The following is a 25,709-nucleotide window of genomic DNA, read 5'->3' on the forward strand; positions in this document are numbered from 1 at the left end:
TAATTGAGCAAGAATCTCTGAATGTTCTCAACTCCTATTTTGATGTCACCTTTGTGTCACGTAAAATTACGATGAGTTGTTTACGGAATGCCCTTGTTAATCTGATGTTAATTGTTTTCCTACGGAAGGCTTTTCCAACCATCTGTTTCACATGAAATGTCAGATTTTCATTTTATTTGTTAAAGATTTTTTTATTCCTCTAAAATTTTATTGCAAACATTACACTCATTTTGTTTTACCGTGTGATTTTGATTTACAACGTCAGTGGGGTTTTTTTCTTCTCTGACGAGCAGAGAGTGTTTTTTTTTTTTTTGCAGAACTGCAAACTGCTAAGATACAGCTGTGCCTTCCCCGCACTTAACCACAACTAAATGAAGCATCCGTCAGGGTTGGATAATGATGTCATTATGGGAAATAAGCAGGAAAGGACTGGAAGCAACATGTCTTTGCCTTTTTCCCCCCCCTTGTGTGTTGTAATCCCAACGCAGTTTCTCATTTCGAATAGATTTTTTTTTTGTTTGTTTGAAGCTGGGATTCATTTGCAGACACACAAACTGTAGGAGGAGCTTTTACACTCATGACATCATTTGTTAACGTTGAGAAACAGATTTATTGTCCACTTCCAAGTCCGACTACATACAACGGGTTTGCACTGAGGAGAAAACAGCTGACATCACCAACATGTCTCAAGTAAGAGCACTTTTTACTGAACGTGTGCTTTCCGAAAGCTTGAATGTTGGTCACATGTTGTTGTTTCTCTTAGCAGCCGCAAGAACAAGAAGAAGTGCAGCGTCCTGCGGTCAGCCAGGAGGAGCTGGCGGAGACAAAGAATAGACTTGGTGGCAGTGGACCAGCAAAGAGCAAGACTTTTGAAGTCATGGAGGAGTGTGGTGAGTTCACACTGCGCACACATGCAGTTTGTGTTGTTGGCTGAAATGAAAATATGAAATAGTGGAAATTGACAGCCGTAAGTCACATTATGATGTAGAAAGTTTCCACTCCATGTAGGGTGATGAGACGGAATGCTGTAACGATGGGAGACAAACTGTTTTCCCAATGGAGTGAAGCGTGTTCGTGTAGTTATCTTTGTATTTAGGGAAACCATGAAAATGATTGGATTTTTTTTTTTCCGAGCAAACCACCCAATATTTTGAACTATATTTATTGTAGGTGCAACTAAATATTAGCTTTCATTTTAGAAACTTAATTTTTCAAATTTCCAATCATTAGCATTCATGATGAGTTACTAACGATCGTTTTCTCATATTTTTGTAACTTGCACACATACAGATGGGTAGTCTATACAGTTAGGATACTGCACACTTTAACAGAACTACTTCTTGGCTACTGATTAGTGCGAAGGGCCGCCAGTTTGATACGTACTTCTGAAAAAACAAATTTGCTCAAATTACATTTAATCAAATGTAATTATTATTGGGGCTGAGGAAAATAATCAGCAAAATCAGATGTGTTCACCACAAAATTTACAGCCTCAAAACATGAGGCAGGGTCATTTCCCCAAGTAATTCATTGAAAAATTGATTGGATAATTAAGTCTAAAAAGATTTCTTCAAGACAGCCCTTTTTATTATAAATAATTAATGTTATTCATTTACATGAAGACACTGATCACGTAAATGATTATTGTATTCTACTCATTATTTTATCATGTTCATTGGGTGGGAGAAATTGGACGTTTCTATTGCCTTTCTGTAAAGTCGCTGATTCAAATGAGAAAAACCAAACTGGTAACTGAACTGATATGAGTCCCTGCCCTGAAGTTCTACACATCACATGACAGGTCAGTTCTGGTTATCTCGATTCTTGTTTGTTCAATTGTCCGCAGAGAAAATGGGGAAAACTGCTCCATCCGTGTTCAGTGGCGTAAGGTCAGGAGGTGAGACGGCTTTGAACACACGCTCAGCTCGACCCGCCAGGAAGTAGACCGAGACCACCTTCGCGCTTGTGGCTCAGTGTTTGTTGAACAGATTTTTCTGACATTGACTGTAAGACCATCATAAGCTACACCCGCACCATCTACTGAGAGCCAATAAGATCTGTATTAAAGATAATGTTCAGAAAGATATCCAATGATCATTATAGTGTGATAAATATTTGTGTTTCGTATATATGCATAATCCCACAATTGATTACAATACTTTGAATTAAATAAAAAAAGTTCCAAAACTCTGGGACTGTATGCCAAAAGGGTTAACGGCCTATAAATTTTGCATCAATTTTATTTGACGGTTTTCAAATTTTGCAAAATGCTTGTTTGACAAATGTAAAGATATTGATTAAAAATGCTGACACAGGAAAGTCGCTGTTTCTGTGTTAAATTGTCTCATCAATGACCGTATGCAAACAAACAAAATGTAAAAAACAACAAAAAAAAACCAGCCAAATTACTAGGAAGTAACATCTCTTTTTATTCAAAAGTTCTAAGTCAAACAGAATCGATAAAAGCGCATTGAACTACGCCATTAATGGAGAAAACGTCAGAGTCGTGATGGAGATAAAACAAAAACAGTAATGTAAAGAACCGCCTACCAGCCGTAACAATTTTCATTTCATAAATTTGTGATGTTGATCTTGGAGGATTTTGGCCGAAGACTTGGCGTCGTAAAAGAGCTCGTTGATCTCCTCCACCTGCTCGCGCTCGACCGTCTCTTTGCCTTGAACGCGACCAAGCAGGCTGGCCGGCGTCAGGAGCTGAACGGCGTACCTGCCAACAAATAGTCATTTGTGCGGCTAATGAACATTTCGGTGCAATATTTCTGGACCGGAGAATTTTTTCATTTGAATATATGCACTCATTTCAAAATGCGTTTTTATGAGTGAATTATTGGAAATAATGCAATAAAACTAATAGTAAAATAAACAATTTAATATCATCGCTGACGGGTAGAATCCTCGCGGGGGGGGGACAACATCAAAAGCCATCTTGCTTGAGTTATCAAACCATTGCATGTATGAAAGTTCCTGTACATTTTGTACAAAGTCTTCTCGAAGAGTGGAAAAAAAAAAACAACCCGACCTGTTTTCCTACCTGAGAGTGGTCTTGGCACCGATATCTGCAAGGTGCGCAAGTGCGTCCTCGCTGATATTGAGCCCTTCAGTCTGAGCGCGGATCTTGATGATCTGGGAGGAGGAGGGGGGGAAGCAAAAGAAAAAAAGATCCGCATTTGTGTGCATAACAGCTGCACGTGATCAAGATTCCTGCGGTTCCAACAGACCTGCTTCATCTCCTGCGGCGTGTACAGCATGGTGCGGATGATCATCACTCTGTCCAGTAGGTCCAGTGGAATCCCGTGTGGTGAGCTGATGTCCTCGGTTCCCCTGAAGAGCAAATGTGGGACAAGGTTGGAAGGAAGAAACATCTCTTGCCTAGCTTTTCATATTTCAATTTTCTAAATTCTTGATCCGTTGTACTCCATTTGAAGTGAACATGCTAACCAAAAAATGTGTCTCTATCTATCGATCTCCCCTCGCCAAACCAAGCCAAATCTGGATTATGTCATAATGGTCCACCTGATGAGACAGTTTCCCCTGTTGGAGGCGAACACAACGATGGGGGCGATGGTGCTCTCCAGCGCCCGATGGAGATACGTGAAGCACTCGATATCCAGCATGTGGACCTCGTCCACAAACAGCACGCCGGGCACCAGCTCGGCGACGCCCTGGTCGATGTAGCGGTTCACCACCTTGTTGATTTCCGCTCTGAGCTTATCTGCAAAAACACACAAAAAAAGGGACGACTGAGCTACACAAGTCGAAGCGTGGAAGCAGGCGGGAATTTGACAGCAATGTTGCCAACCTGTGATTTCTGTCTTTTTGGGCTTCATCAGCTGTCCCATCATGGAGAGAATGTCCTGGCCTCCCTGTGACAATCAGCAAGAACACTTGACAAACGTGAGATTGAAAACATTTTTTTTTTTTTGTTGTTGTTATTTTTTAACCTGCGGTCTGGCATTTGCCACGTCGAGATCGTGCAGCGTGACATCTTGGACGATCTCCTTCTTTTTGTGTACATCTCCCTTTGGCAGCGGCACGTATTCCTCAGCCTCCAGATCAAACTCTGTGGCGAAGGTGTCACAGCGACCTTGTCTCTGCAAAAAACACAGTGAGCATAAGGATTCCTGTATTTCCATGGCTGAGCAGGTGGGCCAGATGATTGGCAGACGGATGACGCGCTTTGAGAGAGGCCTGTCAGCAAGAGACATGTGTGGCACCCTCCCTTCCCTTATTTGGTCACAAGGCCACCTGCACCGATTAAAGGAACCGTCATCGCGACCTGTCAACAGAAGCCGCAAGCCTCACTGCAGGAAAGAAGCCATTCTGGGAGATGGAGAGATAGCGGGAAGAAAAAGAAGCTTTCCTGAACACTCGGGAAGGAAGCGCGGGTTGTCATGCCGAGAGTACAGAGATGAAAGGCAAGACCAAAAACTCTTCAATGAAATGAATGAAAGAATAGTTTTGTATCCGATGACCTGGCAAAGATCAAGTTAACATCTGTGGTGATACCTTGACGGCTCCACTGTTGGCTTCAATGTAGATGACGTCTCCCACCTCCACGCGCTCCTTCTGAAGACTCTCGTAAATGCTGGGATCCAACTTGGGAACAAAAAGAAAAATAGTTTGGATGAAGACAACTTGGGATAAAACAAAGGCCACGCTTTTCGTTCTCAGGGGCCACGTTTGATTTTTAAAAACCAACCAATTCTAATTCTAACACTCACTTCGGTTGCACAAGATTAAAATGTGTTCAACTAATTTTACGTTCAAGGAAGGGGGGGGGATTACATCAGTTTACCGCATTTTAATCACGTGCAATTGAAAATTAATATACTTTTATTTTATCCAGCGTAGATGAGGTTAAAAAAAAAAAACTTAACGTTTTATGTAAATACTGTTATTCATGTCAATAAGAAAATGATTAGTTCACATGGCAATGATAATTAATTGCTAATTACTTGAGAAAATAAACTCAAAACATATATTTACATTGTCGCCGTCAGATAAACTTCATAAGTCCAAATAGTCATGGTCGATACTATTTCTCTGTCCCCACGTCTTCTGTTATTTTTTTTACACATTATTAACCAATTTAAACTGTTGCAAATAGCTTGAGAACAAATCTAAAAACTATGTAATATTAGCTTCAAGTTTTGAATTGAACTATTAAAAAAACCCATCAAATATTGAAAGTACTCAAATTGTTCGTGCATAATAAAATCTCTTCGCCAGACCTTGAGCTGCTTGGTGCCCTTCCCCGTCCTCAGACCAATGATGACGTGGCTGATGGTCTTTCCATAGCCCCCCATGGGGTTCTCCGTCTCACAGGGGGTCAGCTCTGTCACCTCGCCCTCGTACACCTCCTTCGTCTCTTTGATGCGCAGCCCTGAAAGGTGAGTTGACGTGACAATCACACACGTTGACCGCAATGGAGTGAATCAAGTCTTTGTTTTCTCATGCCGACCACGCTGCGGCATCCCCTTCAGATCTTGCTTGTGCACGTGCCCGTGAACATTCCTGAGTGATCCTCGTTTCGTGTTAGTGCAGCAAGAGGAGGTGCTCGCAGGTGGTCGATGCTCGTGGTTCAGATCAGAGAGCGTGGGGGCGCTCTAATTGGTCGGTGGTGACAAGCTCGGAGGAATCTCCACCTCTGACTGGAGATCGAGTTCATGGGGAGGAGCAGCGTCGCTCTCCATCTACAAAAGGTCTATTTCCTTCCCTGTGACAGGTAACATCAGCAGGGGAAACTTTCCAACTCATTTGCCCTTCTCAAAATGACTCTCAGGGGTCAACCGGATTCATAAGGAATTGCGCAAAAGTCTTTGGGCTGTATTCTTTTACCAATTACATTGGTTTGTTGCAGTCGGAAGAAATACGATCCGTTTTGTGATGCTGATTGACGGCCAAATCTTTCTTATATACTGTATATGTATATTTAAGAAATACAATTGGAAATATGTTCAATAAATAAATCTGCTGCAGGGTTTCATAAAACCTTTAAGAACTTCACAAGTAAAGTTTCAAGTAAAATAAACCCATAACCAAGGAACTATAAAACTAAAATAAAGTAAAACTACTCACTCTTGAAGTACACTGAGCAGCAGCAAGCTTCTTTGGTTATTGTCATGATAGTCATTAGCAACATGCAATTTACTGTATCTGCTTGGTTAAAATAAATTGTGTGCGTCATTTAGGAATTCACCGATACTTGATAATGCCATTTGTTACGGTAAATTGATTAAAATGTGGATAATGTGTGCATTGTGTCATGATAGTAGCGTATTTTCTTGCTCAAAAATAACATTTTTTAGTTGAACACTTTAGTTCATACTTACATTTTATCATCCAACTGCATGTTTTTCTAACAGGCTCACCACAGATTTCACCTGCATGTATTCTGTTTTTCAGTTATGTGGTGGTAGTATCTCCACACAGATAACATGTCACCTGCCTACAAGGTATATGCCAGGCAGGTGAAATGGTATGGGTGTGTAGTATCGAAGTTTTATTGAGCGTGAAATTGATAGTTAATTGTTTTGCTCACATTATACTGAGTAGTCAGGGCTATTCTTCTACAATACATTTAATTTCTGGTTCTATGGTGATCATCACTTTTTCCTCTATACATAGGTATTATGTGGTTGAATGGTTGCCATAGTGACGCAATTGATTTTTTTTTTTTTTCCAAATTCTTGTGTATTCTATTTGCTACTTACTGTTTCATCATGTCAAAATGATCATAGAAAGAACAAAGCAGATGCAAGACTTTTGAACATTATTTAGAAAAAAAAGGAAGAGCTCCTCTCACCAATGGCCCTTCTGAAGTTCTCCATCAGTACTTCCGTCTTTTTAATTTCCGACGAGTAGACCTCGCTGCCCACCATGGGACAGAAAGGCACCTTGTTTCCCAGCTCCTGTGCTATGGCTAAGGCGAGGGCCGTCTGCAAGCAGAAACATCGCCAAGTGTGAACTTAAAAGGCTGACACTGCCACTTAATCAAATTTAGACGTTACCTTCCCAGTGCCAGGTGGCCCGGCCAGTAAAACGGCCCTCCCTGCCATCTTCTTGGAGCGGATGAGCTCCACAATGATGCCACATGCCTGGAACGTAAACGTTTAGGAACAGTCTTAAGTATGTGACTTGAAAAATGGACACATACAATTGTGATGGCTCCTGATAAATTCTTATTAAATCTTCAATCAATAATCTGTTATTCAAGTCTATGCCAGTAGACCAGTAGAAAACTTAAAAATCTTCCACTAGATGGCAGAAGGCACATTTAAACCGTGTATCCTTATTGCCATTCATACAATAGAATAACATATTTCACTTAGAAATAATTACGAGAAAATCGAGACTTTATTTCAGTCTGTATATATACTTTTTCGGAGTTTGTTTGGTGATGTGCCGTGAGATTTTTCAAACGAAAATAGGTCTATATTGGCTCAATAAAAGTGGGCATTAGTAATTAGTATTTAACATCATAGATTTTCTGACTAAACGATGACGGTGTAGTGTGCAACAGCGACTCCACAGGCTAGCAGGTTTAGCTTAAAAGTGCACAATGGACATTAAAACACACTAGCACGTCCTTTCGTGAAAGTGAAGTAATATAAGTGATTGTTCGAAATGATAGAAGGATGTCAAACGGTCAACATTACCTCTCTGGCGGCTTCCTGGCCGACTAAACCGCACGCTGTCTGTTTGGCGTTACCGGCCTCGTCCAAGCCCAGTCCTTTGACGTGACTGTGCGAGGCGATCCGTTGAGTTTTCGTGGTGCTCTTCACCTCTTCGATCTTCATGGTGACTTATATACAGAGATGCCGCGAAACCGTAGCGCGATTTAAAAATAAAAAAAGAGTCACTTGTGCTTCAATGAGCTTGGTAGCGCGCCACAGTCGCCGCCGCCGAAACTCAAAACACAGGAAGAATGGTTTCCATGTGGGGTTACTAGGGAAAATTGGCGGAAGTGTTACCTCGAAGCCCCGCCTGATTTTGCTTTTTAAGCAAGACCATTGGATAGAAATAATTTGATTAAATCTACAATTGGCTGAATCTTGTGTCAATCATTCTTTTCACAGGAAGTCCCACCCCGAGCGTTTTCGTTTCCTGTTGTAGTTGAAGTTGTCTGTCAAAGTGGAAACTACCAGAAATATAGCCGTGAGTTAAACAATTGTCGGATAAGTGTGATGAAAATAGCATAGAGATAATTGTAATTTTCCTGCGAATATATTAAGGCACACTTTTAACTCCGAAACCATTACAGTTACTTCGCAAGCCACTGCAAACACTACTATGGGCTGCAGCTAAATACAAGGAACGACTTGCCGACACGTCAAATTTAGTACTGCATTTACAAATTCATTTCGTTGTATGTAATATAATAAGCGTGCTTGTGAATTTCGTTTTGAATTTCAGTATTGAGTTTCGTCTCCCGCTGTGGAGCTTTAGTGCATGGTCCGCAGCGACACCGCCAAAGCATTTCACGTGACAGCGCTTCAACATGGCAGACAGTAGAAGTCCAACTTTGAATTTCAATATCGGGGTGCTCGGACATGTGGACAGCGGCAAGACTTCGCTGGCTCGGGCGTTGAGCAGCACCGCGTCCACGGCCGCCTTTGACAAGAACCCTCAGTCCCGCGAGAGAGGCATCACCCTGGACCTCGGCTTCTCCTCTTTCACCGTAGACCTTCCGGAGCAGCTGCGGGAGAGCGGAGACCACCGGCGGCCGTATGACAACCTGCAATTCACTCTGGTCGACTGCCCGGGACATGCCTCTCTCATTCGGACCATCATTGGAGGTGAGACGCCGAAGTCTGCTGTCAGAAGTACTGACCTTCATTTACACCTTAAATTCAAATATTCGTGTGTATTTGTACTAATTTATTCCCAAATCTATTCTTAATTCCATATGGTTTCCCATGGCTGCCCTGTAGATTTTTTTTCTTTGTCCAATCAAATTTCAGCATCATATTTGTTGCCATGTCAATCTAGTCTGCCGAGAGCGTTCAGAGTTGCTCCTGCTGGCCAAAAACACTCAGTGTCCCTTTGATTAATTAGCCACAAAAAGGGAGAAATATTATTTTTACAAACCTACCAAAAATCTTAAGCATTCAATGTGCACTTTCCCCCAAAAATGGGAAGAAATGGGTCAGGGGATATCAAGAATATAAAAAAATATTGAAAAAGAAATTCCACATAAACCATGAGAATGCAAATTTTGAATTTAGGAAGGACTCGACTGTTTTAAGTTTTCATATCACCAATTACCACTAGATGGCAGGCATGTCTTACTTGTGCTGCGTTTACGGTGGATCTTATACTGCCCTATGTTGCAATGTGATTTAATGTATTTTTTTTGCAGTCTCAGATTTGTAATCATATTTGCTGGCCAATTAGTGTGCCCTGTGATTGACTGGCAGGTGTAGTCCGTCTCTTGCCCAAAGTCAGGTTGGATAAGATGCAGCTCACCTGTGAACCAATTGAGGACAAGCGATAAGGGAAATGGATGATATTTGTCATCTCATTTGTAATTGTATGTGAAAATGCTATTAAAACCAGATGACTCATCATCTCTACACTACATACAGTATAACTTCATCCCTGGCCCAGTGGAGGGGCACATGTTACAGATTAAGGTTGGAACAAGAAAGTAGAAATTGGGGTGTCGATATTAAGCCCCCCTTCCTTGTCCCAAGTGGGGAAATCGCAGGAAATAGATGGAGCCAAGTGGAAGCAGAGAGAAGAGTTGAGCACAGGAAAGCAAAGTCAGGAAAAGAAAGACAAGCAAGCGTGCGGCAGCTCTAGTTTCAGCCCTCTAGCCCTTTACGCTTGTTCACCCCTCCCACTGATATTTGTCTCCTTGTCTTTTCCTGTTTGTTTTGCTGTCGTCAACTTTACCAGTCACCATCACACACTTATACAGAAACAAATGGACTTAAGCCTTTCTTGTGTTTCCAGCTAATTTCAGATAAACATAACACAGCTTTTGTATGTTTGCGCCTCTCGTAGGGGCGCAAATCATCGACTTGATGATGCTGGTGGTGGACGTGGTGAAAGGAGTGCAGACTCAAACAGCAGAGTGTCTGCTCATCGGAGAGCTGACCTGCCCTCGCATGGTGGTTGTGCTCAACAAGACTGACCTTCTGCCGGCCAACAAGAGACAGAGCGCAATCGAGAAAATGACCAAGAGACTTCACAAAACGCTGGAGAACACTAGGTCTGCATCAGAGCATGTGTTACAGCAATTAGATGAAACATGTGGCATGGTACATTTCTTAACTGTCATCAATCAATAAAATATTTTACAATGTTAACATGTCTATTTTCATCTAGTTTTAAAGACTGTCCAGTGATTGCAGTGGCAGCCAAGCCCGGGGGCCCCGAGGCTGCCGACACACAGGAACCACAAGGAGTGTCCGAATTAATCGAGGTGAAAACAGGCACAGAGATCACACTGACTTGTCTTGGACTGCAAAGCAAAAATTCCAGAAAATGATGCAGCCGACTAATGCGGCTCTGTTTTGATTGACATTTAAAAGCAACATTGATGAAAAGATACTCTATCTTTGTCATTGTGGTTGTAATTCATTTGCTTTGGTGTTTACAACTACCATAATAAATACATTGTGAACAATTCCTGACTGACTATATTCAAGTTTTCTATATCAGCATTGGTATAACAATTGATCAGATTGTTCTTCTTTATTCAGTCCCGCTGAGCATTTATGGTATCAAGAGCACTTTAATATTTGCTTCATTGATTTAGCTACTTTTCCAATAAATGGTCAATTAAAATATTTTTGTTTGTATTGTTTGTAGTTACTTATAGCTTCCGTTGGAAAAATAACCCCATCTGAACAATTTAAAAATTCTTGAAATTTTCTTTAATAAAAAATGGTTAATCTTAATGATAAATTGCACAGTTTGACGAGACTGAAATATTATTTATTAATTTATTACGTTCACAGTTTAACCTTACATTGTGTGTCGGCCCATGCTCTTATCCATCTTAATATTTAAGTCTCAGTTGTGTGCAATAGTATGACGATAACCACGTTGTATCTATGTATTTGTGTTATTTTCTGTTTCAGCTTTTAAAGAAACAGACTTATCTCCCACGGAGAGACCCCAAAGGCGACCTTCTGATGTCTGTGGACCACTGCTTTTCCATCCGCGGCCAGGGAACAGTCATGACCGGGACCATCCTGCAGGGGTCACTGGCCATCAACGACACTGTGGAAATCCCAGCACTGAAGGTACAGTACAGTGCATGCATGTTGTTAATGCTGTGCAGAAGTTGCCTCCCTTATGGGCTGGAAGGGGGAAAAATGGGTGGAGTGGGTCACGTCAATGAGAGGGAGCTACTGGAGGTTATCGGATAACGACAGTACCGACGCAATTAATTAGTTGGCAGCATATAAGAATATAATTTCATGACGCACAAGCGGGCCTGCTAAATTACCGCCATATTTAGTGTTTCCATGAGACTCTTGTATTGTATTTTGGGCCTAGAAGTGTTTTTAATTCAAATATTGTGTTTGATTAAGACTTAACTTGTTAGTGGAAGTGCATTGCATGTTCTGACCTACATAAAAATTAATCGCTGCCATCGGAATATTGTAAACCGTAGATGCCCGATCATCTGAACCCAATCTCATAGGTGAACCATGCACTCTTGGCTGCAGTTCACATTTTTACCTCATAGTGGCGACAAATGTTTTCAATTAAAAATAATTGGCAGACCAAACTACTGCGGATTCTGTTCTGCTGCTCCTGTTGCTACTCAACAGTGGCCAATGTTGCCAAACTAAGGGCAATGTATACTAATGACTTATAAAGTAATTGAAATTAGTCAGATATCATATAATGTGTGTTTTGTGGAGTGTGAGGGATGTGCTTCCTTTAAAATGGAAACTTGTAATATATACTACATAGTTTCGCCCAAAGTAGATCAATTTTGGTGTTTGTTAAAGATGAAGGGCATTTACGTTAAATGAAATAAATATGGAAACAACAATAATACAGCATCTAGAAGTTTTATAATAAAACAAATAGTTGACAATATGCAGTATAGTATCTTTTGTGCATCGTATTTGATTGTATATTTTTTAAAATTATTTCATTATAATATAATTTCCCTGATTCGTCAAATCGCAGTATTTTTTTGCTCCGGGGCCACGGTCAATTTCTAAAATGGAGATATGGGCCAGGTCATTTGTAGGTATGGTTAAAAAAAATCAAATGTGTATGGAATATAGTTAATTTTATTAATACAATGATTTAGTAATTCTCTTGTACTGTGATTTGTAATTGATTTAATTATAATTATTCAATAAATGAAATAAAAAAAATGTGTAAAATTATTTACTCCAATCAAGTAATTATTTGATAAGATAAATTATACAACCCCCTGACCCTCCCCCCCAAAAAAACATTTTAACCAATTTTAGAAAAATGGCTGAATTAATGTGAATAATATAAATGTCAGATGGTTGGTTTAAAGAATGGAGCGCGCCTTACTTTGTCCAGCCCTTATTTAAAGTTTCAGAGTATATATGATATGAAAAGAGCTATATTTTTATTAAAAAATATATATATTATGTATCTAATTGGTATTATTATTATCTGTATTGTTTTTTTTTTTACCTGCACAGTTTTACGGCAAATGTTTTTTAATTTTTTATGTAGAGTACCTTGTTTCAGTAATGCTTGTTTTTGTAAAGTGCGCTATAAAAAAGTTGAGATGAATACAACAAACTGCAAAGTCTCATGGTGAGAATTATTATTTTTTTTTAGTTTGCACAGAATTGTGTTTAGACTTAAGATGTGTCATTCTGTCACATGTCTCCCATCAGGTGACTAAGAAGGTAAAGTCGATACAGATGTTTCGGAAGCCAGTGTCGGAGGCCATGCAGGGGGACCGCGTGGGTGTGTGCGTGACACAGTTTGACCCAAAGTTGTTGGAGCGGGGGCTTGTGTGCACCCCAGGCTCCCTGCGCACCGTCTTCGCCGCTGTCATCTCCGCCAGGAAGATCGGCTATTTCAAGGGCTCCCTCAGCACGCGGGCCAAGTTCCACATCACGGTGGGACACGAGACGGTCATGGCGAGGGTGACTTTCTTTGGACTGCCGCCAGACACGCCACAGCCGCAACCCAGCTCGCTGGAAACGGCCTTCGCCTTTGACAGGGAGTACCTCTACCAAGAAGACTACATCACCGGCCAGGGAGGGTCCAGTACAGGACCCGACCCAGAGCAGTGGGCCTTGTTGGAGTTTGAGCGGCCCGTCACGTGCCCCTTACTCTGCCTGGTGATTGGCTCCAAGCTGGACACGGACATCCATGCGAATGCATGCCGCTTGGCCTTCCAAGGGCGCCTATTGCACGGGTTTGAAGATAAAGGCTATGCTGAGACGGGCCTCCCTCGCCTGCTCATCTACAAGACTAAACACAAGGAAGGACAAGTGGAGAGGGTGAGTGGTTATTCTGAATCCTAAATCGTAGGGGAAATGAGCCCTGCCACGTATAACGGAAAAAAAAAATGTTTATATTTGTTTTCACAGTTTATATTTGCTTTTACAGTTAACCCACATTTATTGCAGGGATTATGTTCCAGACCCACCTTTGTGATATTGAGAGAACAGAATTCTTTTTGGGTTCTACCCGTATCGCACGCGTTAAACACATTCAGTTCGTTATTAAAAAATATTTTAAACACATCGCAAATGCATTTTAACACGAAAAAGCTCAAATGTGTCAAAGTTATAATACATGTTGTAGTGGCTGTGTTTGACGCATGCATGTGGCTTTGAGAGGCGGGGTCTTGTGGCGTTGTGTGTGGGATTCTGGGCCTGAGCTGTGGACATCTGCAGCTTTTGTCAGCGTGCTTGTTGTGTTTCACTATTCTTCCGGAGTTCAATATATAGCTGAAAATAAGTATGCTTTAAAATTAGGGCTGAACAATGAATCTAATTCAAATCGTCATCTCAAATGTGCTTAGAATGCAGTTTTCAAATCAAAAAGGACACATTTTGAATTTTTATTGTTTATTTTATTTCTAGAGGTCCGCTTTTTTTTTACAGGGGGTTGGTAGGCTTTATCTTTTATATATATCAGGAATGTAGACTACTAGCCTTTTGCACTGGTTGCACTCGTGCACTTAATGGTTTTTGTTTTGTGCACCAGTACAAAAATTAGGTGCACTGACATTTCAGATTGTGCTGCAGTCTGCAGTTAATTTTTTTTTAAACAAAATCGAGGTCTGCCTTTTTAGTCAATATTGACTGATAAAATATTAATGAACAATCTGGTCATCATAAACGTCTTTATTTGAATCAGAATTCCAGAAGACGGGTGACTTACTCCAAACTATTGGTGCTGAAAGTGCTCTGTCACAGAGTTTTAGTTAAGACTTCTGAACATATCGGGCCTTAAATTAACAATCAAGAAGTTGTCATCTTATCTAATCTTTTTTTATCTTATCATCATCTAGGCCTGTCAGAAAAAAAATAATTACGACGATATGTTTTCCCCAAAACTCTTGACAAAGAATATATATTTTCGATTTAGTTTTTTAAATGCTTGAACCAAACTGAGGCTAGGCTTTCAGAATCATGGAGACTTCCACCCCCACCCCTCTAAAGGCTGGTCGCACCGGTGTGACCTCTTATTTTTCAAACATTTTTTTTAGGCATTCCGTTGAGGAATTAGGGTGTCCAAGCTTGTCTTACGTTACCCTTTAAAATCAACGGCTTACTAATGGTTTAATTTAGAACAAAAGAGTGCATCTGCTTACAACCCAGGCTAAACGTTGTTACTCCCCAACATAAAATCTTTCTCACTCAGTTGAGATCAATCACATCAACACATTTCCTTGTCTCCAATGAATGTGTGGCTTTCCTAAATCGACCGGGCTCCGGTGGCGTCTTTGTTTCAGAAAGAACACCAAAACTGCATATTGGCAAACTCTTCAGTGAAAAGCAGCGGGTCGGTTGAACTGTGAATATGCAGGTGAATTACTCTACTTTGCCTTTGCCTCTGTGCCCTCTCACTCACCCTGCAGTCCTCCTGCTGCTCCCGGTGCTTTGAATGTTTCTCATTGCTGGTGGCACTGGTGCATGGCTCACAGACAAAGCCCGTATTGTGCGTCCACAAAGAGACACGTACACACAAACAAGCGTGCATCTGCAGTCCCGCCGAGCGGCGTTTGAGACGTGTGGGTGCACATGCCTGCGACACATAGGTGCATGCGGGTGGCCGCCTGACGCCACTCGGCCCGTCTAGCTGTCAGAGACTGGCGCTGTTTGGACACACCTGAATGGCACAGGAAAACGCACACCGCTCGGTGTTCACATGACTCTTATCCCACGGTCTCTCTTTCATCGTACAGTGCTACACCGGTGTTGCATTTCAAGGTCTTAACACGGTATCATTTTGACAAAGTAAAACCATATTAGGGAGAATATATAAAAATGAAACTCTGTAGAAGGGTGGCTAACGGGCAAAGAATTTATTTTCACAGTTGCGTCACCGTCATTATGGCACCACCTCCGGGAACGAGCCTCCTGACTAATAAAACGGATGCACAAACAAACACTATAATGACTTTGGACCATTTTATTTTCACTTTTGTTAATAGTTCAGCTTTGGTGGAGGCATACGCAGTAATGTTACATTCTGATCATACGTAGTCATAATGACATTGCTCAGGAAAGTGGCTCCAAAACAATTGTATCAAATTATTTTATTTATTTAATGTAAAAAAAAAAAAAAAGTACTATAATTCATACATAATGCAAACAGATGTATTATTCATTAAATGCAACAGCTGTCCTAAATGAACATTTGTTTTTTCCTGTAATAGTTAATCCACCGGCTGAATGAAGATTTTTAACTACCGTTTCATTTTTATTGCTGAATGTAATTTTCATATGTACCATTTTACCAGAAAAATGTACGTTATTATTTCTTGATGGTATAAAATTCTGGTCATTTACAGTACTTGCATTCCTGCACGTCGAAGGAGTAAGCATTAAAGCAATACATGCTGCCGGGTGGTCACTGCTCAGAACAAGAAGTTTTATCACTTTAAAACAATGACCAGCAAAAAAAAAAAAACAAGTGTGGGCATATTTTTTTAAATATAAAATTATGATTTTATACAAATACAGACCACAGCACAAGTCAGTTCAGTGCAATAATGTTTTGTGAAATTCTACCCATTAATCATAACAAACTGTCTTTTTTAACCATTTGTGTGACATATCACATTCATCCGACCATTTTTTTTTTTATTAGCGCTTGAAAACGTGGGAAAAGGACATTGAATGGACATCCCATATTAATTCACAATCGCAACATTGAGGGGAGAAAATATTGTAACTACATTTTTTCACAATCATTCATTCCTTGTATTTCTTCCAAATTAAAATACGTGTTCTCCTTTTTCCTGCTTCCTAGTTCCACAATGATACACTAGAGAGAAAGCGCGCATGTAGTTAACTTCCATTTGCGTGTTGCCCCTCGTGTCGAGGTGAAATTCAGGTCGCGGGTCAAGTGTGCCGAGGAGTTTCCTTGTGTTTGCACCTCAAGGTGTTGACTGCTTCACTCCTCAACCCTCAAGTGAAACGATGCATGCAGGAGGTCAGACTGGTCGGCATGTGGCGTTTGTCTGTTATCATCCTTCAAGTTATAGTTCATATTTTTATTATTTATATTTTTCCTGCGCAGGTCACATTGCTGCCATTGTTGAGATATGACTATTCGTGCGGTCTGTCGGACATCTATAGCCACTGTATGTTTCTTTTTATCAGCACATCAGTCACGCTTGAGGGTCAAACGTTCAAGAGTGAATGAGGCCAAGGCAGAAGAGACCGATGAGCTAGTGTTGGTGCTAGAGGAGGCTCAGAGACAGAGCGGTGCCCTCTTGTTATCAGATTAGTGATGGACGATAAGCAAGGAATACAAACAAATGGCATAAAATGTGCAAGAACGACGAGCCGGAGACAGTCAGGCGGCGAGATGAGAAGAATGCGCCAGTGGGGGGGCTTAATGAGGGCACATGACACATGGGTGGGCTGTCCTCGCTTTGCCATCAAGGCTGACAATTTCACAGCTGTAATAAGATTAGTCTGCGCATCAATCAAACAATTGCAAACACGTCTGCGTTGTAGTTGCGATGTTCACGTTCTTCCTCTTTTGTGTCGCGTGCAGGTGGCGGATGACTACACCGTGATTGGCCGCAACCTTTTCAAGAAGGAAACAAACCTGCAGATCTTTGTGGGCCTGAAGGTCACGCTGTCAACGGGCGAAACCGGCGTCATCGAGGGCGGATTCGGACAGAGTGGGAAGTTCAAAATTCGAGTACAAGGTAAGGACCAAACGTTTCCGAGTGGCTCACTTCGTTTGCATAGTTGGACACAAGGCGTCGTCTTTCCTTTCAGCACCCGCCCCAAAACACTTTTTCAGGTTTTTGGGGCTAGGCAGATTGTTTTCAGGATGTGGTAAGAGTGCGAGGGCTGACATCTCCAGTCACATTCCCTGGATTCCTCCGGGGATTGCCATGTGTTCCGGGGGAAATCTGTTCTGTATTTATTTTACCTTCTGTTGCTCCAAACCCACTGCGCCACACCGGGAGGGGAGAGAAAACAAAAACATATCAAAAGGAAAGCCTCACCTACATCCTCTTCACTGAGACACACGCACACGCACACACATGTACACAGTCTTGGGAAAACAAAGTGCTAGTGAATGTGTTCCAATATAGTCACAATTATTCCTTCTAAGTCATTAAGTGACATGATGGTCATTTGAGTGTTATCATAATCATAATCATGATCAGAGAATGCAGATATCCGCCAAGGAGTGAACCGCTACGATCATGTACGACCTTTTCTTGTGCAGACGGGTAGACAATATGTAATAAGCTTTATCTTCGCCACAGCAAATTACAACCTGATCGGATGAGATTCGATGCATCAAATGTGATTTTGTGTGTCAAATCGTATATGGCTGACAAAGACAGAATGTTGATTCGTTCCAGGTTGATTTCATTGTGTAACTTGTGACACTTAATACGTCTTAGTGAATTTTGTTGATATCAGTCGCGACTGCGGAGAAAGTTAGCACTTAATGACATCATTTATGGTGGATTTTCACAAAATATTTAATGGGATTATTTTTTTGGGAAAAATGTTGATCCATTATGAAAACAAAACCCTGGCATGATCGTCTTCGTCCAGCCAGCTTTCATTCTGTTAAATGTGTTTCCACATTATTATATTACTTTGTAAGCTCAATCTTGGACAATTAAACTCCCCATCCCAAATAGATGGTTTCATTTCCCCATCAGAAAAACAGCTGATCAAACAAATGTAATTATTTCAGTTCACACACCAAGGTGTAATGTGCACTTTTTTTCACAATGTAAAACAATTCTTCATGTCTTTTATAACATGTTACATCAAAAAAATACCAAGGAGCAAGAATAAATAAGGATTAATACACTTCACATCCACTTTTGACACAATGATAGAAATCCAAAGCTATTTAGTGTGTGATCATGTCTGCTCAGCCTACCCTCTCTACGGCAGGGCGAATGCCAACTTTGACTTTTCATATGACTTGCAGCAAAGCGGAGGGTTGAGCCCTTCGTCTGAAAAAGCGAGCGCAAACGGCAAAGCCATGCTCATGAAGACAAGTCACTGATTGTATTTTCATATTTTCACTCATGGCGTCAGCATTTCATCACCAATCCGTGAACGTTTACAATAATTATCTCCTTTTAACTTTTGTTTAAGATTGTGGGGGAAAAATGCATCATGCCCTTCTAATAGACAACCAACTATCCACCACCCCTGCCAAAATAGTCCGCCCGCATCTCTAGTTGAGTAAATTAACTGCCCTGACCACTATTTGTGGAAATGAGGTATGCCGTGTAGTGTGTGAGCCTGTCATAAGCTTTTTTTTTTTTTTTTTCCTATTCGCGTGTCACTAATGAGGAAGTGAGCTTTTCAGTGGGAATGTTGCATTGCAAGATTATCATTCCTCTGACATGAGAAATACTTTTTTTTTTTTATATCCTTTTGTTATGTATATGATGAACTTCTGTTATCTGTACAGCAAAATCATATTTTAGGAGGCCTGTATGAGTACAAATACAATTTAGGGATGTATTCAAAATATATTACACACATTTTACATTGACAAGTGAAATCCAACCTTACTGGTGAATAAAGCACTGTTAAATAAGTGTCTGCTTGAACGCGCATGACTGTTAAAGTCTCTAAATAATGTTAGATTATCTTTAATACGGCACAAGGAGCTCTTTTACTGCATGCAGTAAGTCTCCACGCTTCATCGTGTTGTGTAATGCAGTACTGTGCGCTGTTTATTTATATTTATATTTATATTATTTATAGTTATAGGTAGGTACCGCTTTTTTGTTCAGCAAAGACTGACTGTTAACTTCGCGAGCCGTCTGTAACAATGGCAGACATGAATTGACAACACATTTTGTGATTGAGCCACAGCTAGAAGTGGTGTGGGCAAAGTATGGTGGGGGGGCCGGCGTAGCTTTCTCGGTTCTGTAATCAGGCCCATTGAGTATTGAAAATATATTTTCAAAAGTCCTGTAATTTGGTTGCAGTTGAAGAATAACAAATAAATAGAATGCATTTACAGTAAGACCTTGGTTTTCGTGATCAATCCATTCCAAAAAGTTTAAAACCGAAGATGAAAACCAAGGAGTCAAACTTATTTTTATCCTTTATTTTCATTAAACACTATTCATTGAACAATGTAAATACAATTAAAAAGTGTAAAATATAAAATGTCACATGGATTGACTTGGATTTAATGTCATCTTTATAACTCAAATGTGGCCTTCTGGTAGAAAAGTTTGCCCATCCCACGATATGTTTAATTTACAGAGAGGATGACTGCACTGTACTGTGTTTGCATGTGAACACAAGTTCAAGTTTGGGCACGCTGGCGTAGCCACAACTAGCAGCGATATCTCAGAGCATAACAACCCTTACATCGGCATAACGATAACAACTAGAATGCTGGCGCCATTATGCATGAGGCCAGACAGACAGCATGTTAAGCAATGAAACTAGAACATTGCTTACGTTCCGTGTCCAAAACCGCGGGCGGAATTAGCAGCCACAATGAATAGAGGGCACAAATAGAAGCACAAGAGGGGCAGAAACGTGACTCAGCGTAACAAGCGTGACATAGTCGCTGATAGTTCTCAGGAAATTAAGGGCAAGGCAGGCAACAGACGGGGAGGTGTAGCGTTGGATGCGGCAGACGTCTCCTTGAGCAACAGAGACCTGCTTTCACTTGTTAAATCTGAAAAATGAAGGCTGCAGGTCATGAGGAGGCGCGCATGTCCTTCTGCGAATGGTGATGAATTCCACTAAAATACACAGTCGCCAATGCTGTCTGAGATTCAAGAGTTTGCACGAATGCTTAATATGTTATGGTTGTAGTCGCTACAAAAGACGTATTTATTTTTACCCGGTCAGAATCGAGCCTCTCTTTGCTGTTGTGTCAATCTAATCCAGGGCCTTCAGACTCAGTAGTGCTCGTCCAAGATAATGTTTTTCCTTTCTCTGATTGGTTGGTCATCTGCACACATGAATACGTTTAATAATAGGAATCTCTGGAGACATTTTATATTCATTTTAGGTTATATTATTTGCACAGTAATTTGATTTTGAACTGCTCCAGATGCGATATGTGCATGCTTTTATATAGCATACTTTATGTGGTGGCGACATGATAGTGGTCGTCTTAAAAGGTGGATTGAGATTGCTCAGGTGTGCTTAATAAAGTCTCCAATGAGTTGAGGGTACAGAATAGTCCCTCCTATTTGGAGATCCTAATAAGGCATGAATGTCAATGGGTTTATATATATATATTAAAAAAAAAAAAATCTCTGCGGATCTTCTCTTCAGAGGGTCTCCGCCCAGAAACCAAGCAGTTGCTGTCCTCGACCACTTCCAAGAAAAAGGGGAAGGGGGGCGGCAAAGACGGAGGCACCACAAATGAAGACGGGCCCAAAGCGGACACTCAGCATGTTAGCATTCACTTGGATTTCAAGCGCTATGTCTTTGACCCCCACAAGAAGATGGTTCAGTTGTGACCTCCAACTGCCATATGAACATTTGACAAGACTCTTTGTCCTTGGAGCAAGACTGTGCTGACTTCATTTCATGGGGGTGGAAAATGCTTAAATTAAATGATGTGAAATGATATAGCGACAACTGCTGGGAAAAGTTTAATCTCACTCTACCGAGATGAACTCTTATCACAATAATGCATTTTTTTAATAGCTCTTAAAAAACAATTTGCAAGTCTGATTTTTTTTTTTCTGTTCACATCTGATAATGGTAGATTTTTAAACCAGCTGAGTATGGAAAACAAAATTGGTGTTATAAAGCAATCATGTTCTTATCTGGCTCTTGCTCTGTCACTGGGGTCAACGATTAATCATGCAGTCACAGTCATTTTTTGAAATGACAACTGTGGAAGGGGTTTAACCTGCAATTATATCAGATTAAATGGAAAAGTCACACGAATAAAGCAAACCCTATCAGATACTCCATTTGCCATTCATTATTTTTGTATCTTTACTTGTGATGTGCTTTATTAGTCATTTTGTATTATGAATACAATTGCAGGGCTCTGAAAGAAGATGAATTAATCACTGGGGTTGTTCGGGGGGGGGGGGGTGATGCGAAAACAAAATGAATTTGCGTTGCATCTGTTCAAACGAACCAAGAGCACATTAGAACTCATCATAATAAAAATAAATTGTTGTAATGTCACTCACACTGACTCATACGTACTGTGGAGCTTGAGCCTCATTGCCCTTGTATGAACACCAGAAAACATTGCGTGAAAAATACCCTAACCTTTAGCACTAGAAATATGAGTTTCCAAACAAAAAGTGGGACTGTGCAATTTTTTTTTCAATTTCTTTTTTCTTTCTCTTTAGGAAAAAAAATGGCTTATTGTCCCCCCCGCCCCCAAGTCTAAAATTCAAAAATGATTTTTGGACAATCATGAAAAAGAATTCCGGATGGTGATTCACCCACACGCCAAGAAATTGAGCACTGCACATCTTACTGACGCACTGCAATGGAAAAATTCCAACCCTGTATTTGTTTTAACAGCACCACATATAGTATACTGTACTTTAATTTTAACTTTTTTATTATTGAACCACAAAAACATGGTGCGATTGACATGGACGAGGCGATTTCGGTTAAAAAAAAATAGAACTTGTGTGAATAAATGAAAGTGTATTTTTAGAGGCTCTTTGCAATGATCAATCAGTGACAGAGACTCTCCACGCTTTGCTTTGTAGTCTCAGATACACATGAAATTGTAAATGTAGTTAAGTATTATAGTAATGCATATACTTAATCGTTGCATCATATATATATATATATATGTATATATATGTATGTTTTTTTTTTTTTGCTCATGCATCGCTTATTGTGCGGTGGGCCTACCATTATCAAACTGTTCTACGCCTTTATTATACTATGACCACAATAGCAATTGTGCTGTTAAACTACTACCTCTGCATGATTATTGAGGGTTTTTTTTTTTTGGGCCTGTGCTGTGTTACATTTCATTGCAGGTGGTCTACCCTAATGAATAGCTTCTAATGCAATTTAATAGGAAATTGTGAGAAAATGTCTTCAGTAATGGAGACATAGATCAGTCGGTCTGAAAACACTTAAAGATGATGTGTATAATACATTGGCTGTGAGCTTGAATGGGGAGGGGCAGTGGAGTCTTACTATGTAGCGGATGATGTCAGCAAGTGACTGCTGTGAACAGTGCTTCTATCTTAGCAGGAATCTGAGGAAATTGGAGAGAGCGGGAGCAAGAGGGGACACTGGAAGGTTTGTTCCCCTGAGTGACAGTCCTTTTAGTCTTATCTCCTCGCGTTCCTCTTATAGAAAAGGAGGCAGAGAGAGGAAAAAATATTCGTTTTACTCATGTGTCTCTCCAATTTCGCTTTCTAGCCGCAGTCATTCGCCATCTATTCTCGTTTTTCTATCCATGATATCTTCCACAGCTAATTAATTCCTCATTGCACCCCTTAATAGTATTCAGTGCAGTCAATTAAACAAAGTGCACATTCAATTGTCATTTTATTAAATGCAACTATCTTTTGTTGTTTTGATGTGAAAACTGTTTCAAGTAATATCTGTCTTTAAAATGACCCTTTTGGTCAAACCACATCAGTGGGAGCACCTGCAAAATCTAATACATAAGCTCAATCTGAAATTTTTTTAACATCATTTGTAGGGACACTGTCGTTAAGGTATTATTACAACAATATGTTTATTATTAGTGAAACACAGCGAGAATTATTTTAATAAATGCAGATAAGGTCACCAAAATCAATCAATTAAAGTATTTGTAGAGCGCTTTTCATACATCAACATGCAACTCAAAGTGCTTCACATTGTAAAAAAGCAAATCAAACCACCCACCCCCAGGGGTGGAAAACACCATCTCATGTTATCCTCTGTACCAGGACCAAAATGCAGGCCACAGCTGCAAGCCTCCAGGACTAAGCCCGCAGTACAGTGGTGCAGTAGCTGCCAGCACGTATAGCAACCGGGGATCCAGGAGGCGGGAAAGCCGCCGTGGCCCACGACCGCTCCCAAAGTCGAGGGCGCCTTCCGAGGAAACAGTGGAAAATTAATCACTAGTCCCGGAACACAATAGACAATAAAAACCATGAACAAATTATGAGACTCTATAGACTAAAATATTTGTTAAATAGATCAAATAAATGACAGTTTCAAATATAAGAGCCACATAAAATAGTAATAAAAGAATGAAGGTACTAAACAGTAAGTAAATATTAGTTAAAATCATGATTAAAAAGCTGGATCTTGTTTAATAAAAAAAAAACACCTTTATGCATGATGCAGTCCTTACTATGATAAACTACAAGTGCAATTCCAAATTATATTCTGGTAAAGCTTCTACCTCGGACCCTCAGCAGTGATCGTTTGTTAAAGCAGAATTTTTGACCCAGCTTTTGTATTATACATCATTATGAAAAACTGTTTTGACATTTTCATCCCTTATGACTCATATTATTTTAAACAATCATAATACACCTATTGATAAATAAATGAACCATAAGCTATTTAACGTTTTCAACCACATAATTGAAAAAAAAAAAAAAAAAGATGGCGCTTAATATGCACTATTTGTCAGCACTTCTTAGGAAAAGATTATTATGTGGATCCTCCTTGTCATGATAAAGAACATCCTCTTTTCTCATTAAAGCGGCCACGGGAACGGAGGCTTGCTCCAGCACCCTCCCACCGCCCCTCTCGTCAATCTTAACATGCATGCTAATCCTGTTGTGTTTGTACTGTATGTGAGAGAAGCCCTCCGAGCTCCGGTGAGGGCGCTTGTGTAATCTGCTTTAAAGGCTGATGAGACTTTGGCAGAGGGCTGACACACACGGAGGTTGTGGGACTATTGCTCAGAGTGTGTTCTTTCTCACCTGTACAGACACACACACACACACACATACGAGATGGACCAATGATGTTCTGAATTATTTGACTGAATATACAATGCAGGTCTACTGACCAATTCCATTTTTGGGCCCACATTTGAATGTATTTTCAAGTGTCTGATATCTGTTTAAAATACAAGCAACGACTATTTGTCAAAATCACAAAAGTAAATATTAAACATTGCTCAGTATTTAGATTATGGATCGCTTTCTTTAAGGAGTCTCCTCCTCCTTTTACTAATGGAATGTTTCCGTGCACGGCCGTGTCTAGGAACGCAGATTCTCGGACGGCGCAATGCACAAAGTCATGAGTGAGATGGACATGACTGGGAAATTCATGGTAGCTTAAAATGCAGTTGATTTTCTGTGACTGTGCCTTTTGGAACATAACAAGCATCATGGCGTTGTTAGTGCTGCATTTTTTTTTACTCTAAACTACTGTATACGGCTGTCACATTGCACAAAAGTGGAAAAACGTCAGCAGCACTCTCCGCAGTCCACTGTGTGATATTTGATTGGCAAATTTTGTGAAAAAGGGTGGGTCATAATAATCATAGATGTTTTATTATTCTATAATTTATCTCTGATGATACAGTATAAATACACCAACATCATTTTCTGCAATTACACTACAGTAATGGTATATTTAATCTTTTAATGTGATATAAATGTCCGTATTCTCTTCGATATACTCCCAAGAAGGCAAATATGAAGGATCATTAAAAACACTTGTTTTGAGGGGGTGTGGTCCTGTCTCATGCAACAAACAGTTTTGCTACCATGATGAGCGGGGATGAGGGGGATTGGTGGGTTGCGACAAGGCTTGCAAATTTTGGACAAAAAAAAAAAAAGTTCCTAGAAATTCAATAGTTTTTTTTCTTCCAGGCCGCTGAATTACAATTTATTAATTTAAAAACACTTCTTAATTTCTTTAGCGGTGGATATGACATCTGAAAGTATTTTTTTTTGCAGTCCTTGCTTTTAATTAGATTTTTATTATTTTTTTTGTTTAATGAAATCATTTTATTTGCCTTGTTATAATTTTATGTAGTTTTACAGCTCTTTGAATTGCTTTGTGTAACAATTGGCCTTGCCAAAAAATTAAATTAAATCAGCAATAACTTAT

At 40.2% G+C, this 25,709-nt stretch overlaps 3 protein-coding genes across 4 annotated transcripts; 2 read left to right on the top strand and 1 right to left on the bottom strand.

Moving 5' to 3' along the window:
- The first annotated feature begins 79 nt into the window (after positions 1-79).
- Positions 80-2,086, top strand: mustn1a (musculoskeletal, embryonic nuclear protein 1a). Of its 2 annotated transcripts, none has more exons than XM_088309341.1 (3): positions 80-690; positions 764-890; positions 1,847-2,086. In XM_088309341.1, exons 1-3 carry the CDS (start codon positions 682-684, stop codon positions 1,942-1,944), a joined length of 234 nt encoding a protein of 77 aa, XP_088165467.1. In that variant the 5' UTR covers positions 80-681; the 3' UTR covers positions 1,945-2,086. The 2 variants fall into 2 exon arrangements, with proteins under 2 accessions (XP_088165467.1, XP_088165468.1); XM_088309342.1 differs by having other exon boundaries at positions 767-890.
- Positions 2,087-2,409: 323 nt separating this feature from the next.
- Positions 2,410-7,975, bottom strand: ruvbl1 (RuvB-like AAA ATPase 1). Its single transcript, XM_088309340.1, has 11 exons — positions 7,677-7,975; positions 7,029-7,115; positions 6,824-6,956; positions 5,250-5,401; positions 4,525-4,614; positions 3,960-4,109; positions 3,818-3,881; positions 3,532-3,730; positions 3,237-3,339; positions 3,050-3,141; positions 2,410-2,725 (listed from the first exon to the last, which is right to left on the bottom strand). Exons 1-11 carry the CDS (start codon positions 7,815-7,817, stop codon positions 2,566-2,568), a joined length of 1,371 nt encoding a protein of 456 aa, XP_088165466.1. The 5' UTR covers positions 7,818-7,975; the 3' UTR covers positions 2,410-2,565.
- Positions 7,976-8,070: 95 nt separating this feature from the next.
- On the top strand, positions 8,071-21,620 carry eefsec (eukaryotic elongation factor, selenocysteine-tRNA-specific). Its single transcript, XM_088309972.1, has 8 exons — positions 8,071-8,175; positions 8,434-8,816; positions 10,027-10,234; positions 10,351-10,447; positions 11,109-11,273; positions 12,873-13,487; positions 17,227-17,383; positions 20,976-21,620. The coding sequence occupies exons 2-8, from the start codon at positions 8,519-8,521 to the stop codon at positions 21,161-21,163; spliced, it is 1,728 nt and encodes a 575-aa protein (XP_088166098.1). The 5' UTR covers positions 8,071-8,175; positions 8,434-8,518; the 3' UTR covers positions 21,164-21,620.
- Positions 21,621-25,709: the final 4,089 nt, after the last annotated feature.

The sequence above is a fragment of the Idiotropiscis lumnitzeri genome, chromosome 11, assembly GCF_059441095.1.
Source record: "Idiotropiscis lumnitzeri isolate Australia: NSW breed Sydney's pygmy pipehorse chromosome 11, RoL_Ilum_1.0, whole genome shotgun sequence".
NCBI lineage: Eukaryota > Metazoa > Chordata > Actinopteri > Syngnathiformes > Syngnathidae > Idiotropiscis > Idiotropiscis lumnitzeri.

Excerpts from the sequence above, each read along its gene's own strand:
- mustn1a (XM_088309341.1), top strand. Across the intron at positions 891-1,846 it reads TGAAGTCATGGAGGAGTGTG|AGAAAATGGGGAAAACTGCT; the intron begins GTGAGTTCACAC and ends AATTGTCCGCAG.
- ruvbl1 (XM_088309340.1), bottom strand. The coding sequence starts at position 7,817 with ATGAAGATCGAAGAGGTGAAGAGCACCACGAAAACTCAACGGATCGCC. Across the intron at positions 3,731-3,817 it reads CAAAAAGACAGAAATCACAG|ATAAGCTCAGAGCGGAAATC; the intron begins GTTGGCAACATT and ends GTGTTTTTGCAG. Across the intron at positions 2,726-3,049 it reads GGTGCCAAGACCACTCTCAG|GTACGCCGTTCAGCTCCTGA; the intron begins GTAGGAAAACAG and ends ATTTGTTGGCAG.
- eefsec (XM_088309972.1), top strand. The coding sequence starts at position 8,519 with ATGGCAGACAGTAGAAGTCCAACTTTGAATTTCAATATCGGGGTGCTC. Across the intron at positions 10,448-11,108 it reads GAGTGTCCGAATTAATCGAG|CTTTTAAAGAAACAGACTTA; the intron begins GTGAAAACAGGC and ends TTTCTGTTTCAG. Across the intron at positions 13,488-17,226 it reads AGGAAGGACAAGTGGAGAGG|GTGGCGGATGACTACACCGT; the intron begins GTGAGTGGTTAT and ends TGTCGCGTGCAG.